At 53.0% G+C, this 7,519-nt stretch overlaps 1 protein-coding gene across 1 annotated transcript in view; it reads right to left on the bottom strand.

The window, feature by feature from the left end:
* HYDIN (HYDIN, axonemal central pair apparatus protein) overlaps positions 1-4,787 on the bottom strand; it is a 137,792-nt gene extending 133,005 nt beyond the window's left edge. The window contains exons 1-3 of the mRNA XM_009997997.1: positions 4,668-4,787; positions 3,443-3,568; positions 1,792-1,911 (exon numbers count right to left, since the gene is read on the bottom strand). Of these exons, the coding sequence (XP_009996299.1) occupies positions 1,792-1,911; positions 3,443-3,568; positions 4,668-4,787 (366 nt within the window). The remainder of the gene's footprint in view (positions 1-1,791; positions 1,912-3,442; positions 3,569-4,667) is intronic.
* Positions 4,788-7,519: the final 2,732 nt, after the last annotated feature.

Here is a 7,519-nt window from a genome sequence, read left to right as displayed (position 1 = left end):
AGTGTGGCCCACACCATGAGCATCCCTGCTGCATCTTCCCAACATTCCCCAAGCTGAACCCCATGGAATGGTGCAGGAATCCCCAGGAATCAAAGGGATCCCAGCTGCATCCTTCCTCACCAAAAGGGTCTTCCATTTCCAGCCACGTCCCTGTCAAGGCCTTAAGCTCAGGATCTACTCTGATTTATTCTGCTCCACCTGCAATAAACCCTGTAGGGCTGGTTTTTGTGTGGGGCCACTTGTTTGTTTTCCCCCAGCAGGCAGGTTTGCAGGGAGGGCTCATTCACCTGCTCCCAGGTGAGCTTCCCCCATGCTGCCCTTCTCTCAGGGCATGTATCTCACTCTTCATTACAGGGCAGGGATCTTAAATTACCCCTTTCATTCCCTGACCTTCCTCTGCTTCCAGCACACTCACTGCTTCATGGCAAGAGCAACCACAATGTTCTCTCCCAGGGCACTTCCTAACTCAGCTCCTTTTCCCACCAACCTGCTCTTGGCACCTGCTTCCTTCCAGCAAACATTTCCCCTGCTGAAACTCCAAAGGTCTCCACTTTCCTCCTGACACTGGAACAAAATTGCTGACATTTCTCAACTTTTCCCTTCTCAGCTTCCTTGGGAAATCTCAACATGATCACAGGGTGAGGGTTGTTGTTTTTTTTTCTCAGGGTGGAGGGAGCACCTTGGATGGGCTGTGGTTCTCCCAAGGGAAAGCAGAGAGCCATGTTGCCTTGGAAAAACATGAGCAGAACTGAATTCAGCTTAGCAGGAGCCTGAGGTGACATCTAAAGACCTCCCACTGCTCTTGCTCAATCGGTCTGGTTCCACTGCTGCTTCAAAACACCCTTCCTGGAGTGCTAATGCCACTTGGCCCAGCAAAAGTGGAGAAGATCCAGTCCACAGGGGCAGATCAAGAGGCTGTGAGGAGCAGAGACCCCCTGGCAGAACCAATACTAACCCAGCAGCCACCAGGACATGGGGCAAACTCAAGGGAAAGCATGAGAGCAGGAAAAACTGTCCAGCCCTCAACATTCCCAGCAATCCAGGCCTTTCAAGAGGAAGGATGGTGAACAGAAAAGCTCCCTTGGGTTAGATACCACCAACAGATGGGCAAAACCAAGGAGAGAATCCCCAGCACAGGAAGATTTTTTACCACCTTGTAAAATAATCATTGAGTCATTAAGGTCAGAAATGATGCCTAAAATCATCAAGTCCAACCATCAACTCAACACCACCATGTCCACTAAACCATGGCCCAAAGTGCCATGGCTACATGTTTTTGGAAACCCCTCCAGGGATGGGGACTCCCCCCTTGCCCTGGGCAGCCTGGGCCAGGGCCTGACAGCCCTTTGGGGGAAGAAACTGTTCCAAGATCCAACCTAAACCTCCCCTGGGCAACTTGGGGCCATCTCCTCTTGTCCCATCCCTTGTTCCTGGGGAGCAGAGCCCGACCCCCCTGGCTCCAACCTCCTCTCAGCAGCTGCAGAGCCAGCAGGTCTCCCCTCAGCTCCTTGTCTCCAGGCTGGACACCCCCAGCTCCCTCAGCTGCTCCTCACAAGTTCTCCAGACCCTTCTCCTTCTGCCCCAGCCCCTTCCCCAGCTCCCTTGCCCTTCCCTGGCCATGCTCCAGCCCCTCCATGTTCTCCTTGTCCCGAGGGGCCCAGACCTGACCCCAGGATTAGAGGTGCAGCCTCAGCAGTGCCCAGCACAGGGGTGACACTTGCTGTGCCACCCAGCACGTGGCTCACACCCCTCTGTGCCAGCAGTGCCCCATCTCCACCTCCCAGCACTCACCTTGTCATTGTTCCTCAGAACCAGGGGCACTTGGTAGACCTGGCAGGGGACATAGTTCTGGAACACCACCTCTGTTGGGAAAGGCTGAAACAAGCTCTGCTCCAGGTCAACTGCTGAGAACTGAAGGTACAGAACAGAGCAGTGAAAGAGAGAGATGCTCAGGAATGAGAATCCCACCTGGATCTGCAGTGAAGCACAGTCTCTTGGATCTACTCCAGGAAAGAGCAGCTCCCCCATCTGAGTGCTGAGCTGATCCAAACTTTCTGGACCAACCACCTCGAGCAGGTAGATGCTTCTCCAAGAAGTTCCTCTCCCCAAAACACCAGGCAGAGCTCAGCTAACCTGTGCTAACCTGGTCCCACAGCTCCAAAGCACCTGCTGAGACAACCCTGAGCACCCACCAAGCAAATGAGACTCAAAAACCTTCCAGGAGACTCAAAAACCTTCCATGAGACTCCACAGGAGATTTTTGGGGATGATCTTCCTTCTGAGACCAAGGGACCCAAGTCCTACATGGCCCCAAGTATCTTGCTTTGCTACAGAGCCTAGAAAAAGAGAACAGCCCTTCAGAGATAAGGCCAAAAAATGTCACACACTCCTCAGGAGAAGCAAGGGAGGTGAATGTTGGTTCAGCTCTTCTGAGCATGACTGGGCAGCTGAAGACTAGACTTGGCATCTCCTTTTTTTCCAGGAGCTTTGTTGTATCCTATTATTGCTGGGGGTTGTTTTAATACCCCTGTCTGAAAATCTACCCAAACAGCAAATGCTCACAGAGCAGAGGAATGACTTGGGGGGGAAATTCCTCCCTGCTTGGTCTCCCCTCTTCCAGCTGCTCTGTTGCCACCAGAAAGACACAGACAGCTCTCCTGGTTCTCCCCAGAAGTCACTGCTAGTTATGTGGGTGCCCTTTTCATCCTTCCCAACCTCATCTGCTGTCCAGAACCAGTTTGTTACCAATATCTTCCTGGCAACTTCCCTCAACAGCTACCCCAGTAACCTGCCTGCTTGGCCTGTGTGTTATGCTGAGCAGTCCTGTAAGAAAAAGGAGCTTTCAACATATATCTGAGTAACCCCTGAGCCAGATAAAGCTGCACTTGGCCCAGGGTGACTTCCCTGTGTATCTGACAGGATCCTGCAAACCTAACACCCTGGGTAAAGGTGCCACGTGTTGTTCCAACATCATTCATGCAATTTGGTTTGGTTAAACCTTGCATCATTCCCACAGAGCCTGCAGCCTCCAGAGGCCACTGCTGTCACCCTGGGGGGAGGCAGGACCCTGAGAATCTGTGCAGTGGGCACTCCAGAGAAAGAGGTGGCTATTTCAGAAGTAGGATGGGGAAATGCAAGTATATGTCCTTGTGGCCTGCCCCACTTTTCTCCTCCTATCACCTTCTAGCAGTGGCAGCTGAGCTCCAGCAAACCCCTCTGCTGCCAGCAGAGCTTCTGTTGGTTTCCTGCACATCAGGACTTCAACATCTCTCCCCATGGAGAAAGGTTTGCCTGTCACAGGCACACACCCTCCTCAAATGTCACATCAACCAGCAAGGGAAAGGGCAGGGAAAGGGGCAGGGAAAGGAGCAGGGAAAGGGGCAGGGAAAGGGGCAGGAAAAGGGGCAGGAAAAGGGCAGGAAAAGGGGCAGGAAAAGGCTACCTTTTGATGGGATGTCTCACTCATGTCTAGAAGCTGGAGAACCTGGGGCTGTTTCACCTCCCTGGTGCTGGCCAGTCTCTGCTGGGTGGTGAGAGCCATCTCCTTCAGGAAGGCAGAGGGAGTCAGCTGGAAAGCAAAACCAGCAGCAAGAGCTCCAGAAATGCCTTTGTTTAGAAAGGCTTTTCTTGTTCCATGGGCCACTGCTAAATAATTTGTGACCACAGGCACTAGGAGAGTCCTGGAAGTCCCATCAGGTACCTGCTGAATTATTTACCAGGAGGAAATGAATGATGTAGAGCAGAACCCATGTGCTGCAACCAAGTGGTTCTGTCCCATTAGCTTCTCCTTGATGTGACATATTTGGGGATTTCTGCTCTTTGGGCATTTCCCACCCCCCTTTTGAGCCAGCAACCTTGGAAGAGAGTGGGGAGGAGTGATCAGAAAACCCCCCCAACTCCATCCTTGCCCACTGGTCACCACCAGCAGGAGGGTGGAGATGTCACTGCTGGGTGAGGCAGGGGAAAGGAGAAGAGCAGCACTGTCCCCAGCCTGATGCAAGGAGGAATGTGTCCAAGATTTACTCATCTCTTTAATTAGCACTTGTTTTCTCTCTGTTCTGGCCTCCACAGCAGCACAGAGAGATGTCTCCTTGGCAGAGCCTCAGCACTAGGTCATCTCCTGCCAAGTGAGCTCCACTCAGCAGAAGGTGCATCTGGGGATGGGAAGAACTGCCCTGACTCCACTGCTGCCTGCAGGGCTGGCTCTGTGCTCCCCCCAGGGTGTGACACCCTGGTTTGGGACCCATTCTGCCTGTGTCTCAAGTCTTCAGGCAGAGCTTGAGCTGCCCCACCTGCCTGCTGGGCAGGTAGGGTGAGGGCAGCATGACAAGAGGCTACTGCCCAGCTGAGGAGGGTGGGAAGAAGCCTAGAGTCACATTTCAGATGTTGCAGTGCCCTGGGCATTCATTCATTCATTCATTCATTCATTCATTCATTCATTCATTCATTCCACTTGGCTCCAGTGGCACCTCCAGGCAAGAGCCTGGACTTTCCCTGGAGCAGCACATGGGCCAAACCCCACTCACTGCACCACGACCTCCAAGAGGGCAGCAAGGAGATGGGGAGGTGGTCTCTGCTTTCAGTGCTGCCAGGCAGAAGGAGGGGAAGGCAGAGGGGAGGGAGTTTCCAGCCCCAGCAGCTCCCAGCTGGCCCCAGCAGGTACTTACAGTTACAGACTCCTCTGCCTCTCTGAGCAGCTTTGGATGCTGAGCTGCTCCCACCTTGCTGTGGAACCCCTCAGCTGCTTTGGAGGACCCCATGGATGGATGGAGCTTGCTGCTGGCCATGCCTCAGCTCACCTGCAAGAAGCAACAGCAGGACTTTTAACATCCAAAAAAATCCCACGGGTGGCAGATCCAAAGGCCACCCCTGCCCCTCCAGGCTGGGATGTGCTTCCCAAGTGGAAAACACAAGCACACCCTCCCCACTTCATGACCAGACCATATTTCAGAGGCAGAATGAAGATTCAGAGCAGTAAAAGCCCAGAATAAACATGCCCTGAGCCAAAACAGCCCTTCACTGTGGTCCCAGGAGCCACACACACCAGGACCTGCTCACACCCCTCCTCTTCCCCTCCCCATCACTTTTGGAACCCCATTTCCTGGGATGATTAACTAAAGGGAGGGAGGTGTCATTGAGCTGCTTCATTTTGCAAGAGCAGCTGATGGGATGTGAACCCCCTTTCCACCCCTGGCTCACCACTGCCCCAAGCATGAGCAGAGATGAGATCACTTGCCTGCTTTGCAAACCAAATGCCCACCCCCTCCACGTGCCAGGAGCCTGCTGATGTTCCCAGCTAATGGACCAGAAGGGTTCAATACTCTGATTAAGAGCTATTAGTTTCTCAAGGCTAATTGGGTGATTTTAAGTTACAAAAATTAGCCAGCAAATATGACTCCTGCCAGGCATGAAATTACCACAGGGCCCAAGAACATCTCTCCATGAAGTATGAGGGCCCTAATGTTCACTGATTAACACCCAAATTCCAGGCTCCCTAGAGACATTAGAGGCTTTAACAGCAGAAATAAAAGCCTGAAACAATGAGTTCCTATAGAAATGCAACCTCTGGGAAAGCAGGGCCACTGAAGGCTTTATCCCAAGGTCTTCTCCAGCATCCTCAGCCAAAAAGCAGCACAGGTTAACAGGTCTGTGGACCATCCTTCTTCCAGTCAATAGCCTGGTGAGCACCTCCCTTCATCTGTTTCACACCAAGTGGGTGTGCAAGGGTCTCAAGCACTGACCAAAATTAGAAGTAACCACCTCCAGCATCTGCTAAGCTGGACCAGGAATGATCTTCCCTTCCCCTTCTGGCTAACTGGACCAATGGATTTACCCTCTTCTTCTTTTCTGGGACTTGAAAGTCTCTCCAACTCAGCTCTACTCTAAGCTTTTCCATCCTGACATGGAGCCAAAACACAGCTCATATTCCCTCCTGCTTCCATTCATCCCACATCAGCTCCTTCATGTGCCCTTCCTGCACCCAGCAAGACACCACCCACCCAAGGGTGACCCTTGGCTTCAAGTTTTACCCACACCCTGCAAGCCAGGCAAGGAACTTTATCCCTTGACTCCCCAAACAGCTACATCATCACCCATGTCCATCTTGTTGGGCTCTTTATGGTTTCAGGAATTGACAAGGCTGCTGTTTCCTTGCCTTCCCTTAAGAAACACAGGCCCAGCCCCATTCTGTGGGCACCAGGCCATGCTGCAGCAAGGGCCAGGATTTAAAGCTGGAAAGAACTGTTTTCCAAGGGAAACAATTCTAATGGGGATGATAGAACATTCATCTGGATTTCAGGGTTTTATTGCTGGGGTTTGAGAATAACTCCATGCTCTGCTCCAATCTTCTAACTGTAATTTCACTTCACTTGAAATGAATCCTGCCCACAGTTCTTATTTCCAGGGAGTTTCCCACCCCCACATCCCCATCCCAGGCCCTTCCACAGTCCCACAGTTCCCATGCCCCACAGCCTGCAGGGATCAGCCTCCCAGATGAGGAGGAGAAAAGCAGAACAACAAAAACCAGCCACATCTCCCTGTAAAGGCAGGAAAAAACAACCCCATCTACCAGGACACAGAGCAGCTCCAACCCACCATCCCTGTGTGGTGAGGGGGGATTTCCACCTTTCCCACCTCTCTTCCCCACCAGGAAGGGTTGCAATTCCAGTTCCCCCTTTCCCTGCTTCAGGCTCAGGGCACTGAGGTGCAGAGGAGGAACGTGTGGAGCCTGGGGCAGAGGAACCAGCTCTGTTCCCACCACCTAGAAGAGCAATGAAGAAAGATGCTCAGGGCTGGGGTAGAAATTCCTGCCATGCCTCAGGAAACCCAGATGCATCCCAGCAGGTCACTCTGGACAATCCAAGCTTCCTCCCCCAGGCTCCCTTGGCTCCATGTACCCAAAGTTTGAAGCCTTTTCTCATCACTACAAGCTGCACCATCATTTCAGAGCCCATTAAAAACCCTTCTACCTGCTCTTAGCCCAGTTCAATCCTGCCCCAGGAGCCCACAGCTGCTGTCAGAAGTGCCTCCTCCTTGCTCGGTGGCCACACATACCTTATGGCAGGTGATTCCCACTTCTCTGGGAGGATCCACTTGGTTTGGTGCCCAGTGGTCCTGCCTGAACCCCCAGGGGCTCCTTGGTTCCAGGCAGGAAACCGTTGGTGTTGCTGCCCCCCCCCCCAGCAACTGTCACTGGGCTGGTGGCTCCTGAGACCAGTACAAGACTTGGGAACTGGCCTCTGCCTCCTTCTCCCCAACTGGCACAGGCAGAGGAGGGTTTTAGCAGGACCTCAAGGAAGGGGAGAGCTCAGAACCTGCTCTTTTTCCCTGCTGCTGGGCTCCTCCTGCTCTGAACGTGGGGAGACACTGCCCAGGCTCACAGGGTGCTGTGCAAAGCTCCTCAGCCTGTGTGGAGCACAGAGTCACAGCCCTGGCACGGGCAGGAAAGACCTCTAAGACCATTAAGTCCAACTGTCCACTCAAAAATACCCAACCCACCCCCACCAAACCCAATCCACCC

This window comes from Chaetura pelagica, unplaced genomic scaffold (assembly GCF_000747805.2).
Source record: "Chaetura pelagica isolate M959 unplaced genomic scaffold, ChaPel_1.0 scaffold865, whole genome shotgun sequence".
Lineage (NCBI taxonomy): Eukaryota > Metazoa > Chordata > Aves > Apodiformes > Apodidae > Chaetura > Chaetura pelagica.
The sequence above is the reverse complement of the archived record's forward strand: the minus strand, read 5'-3'. Positions and strand labels throughout refer to the sequence as shown.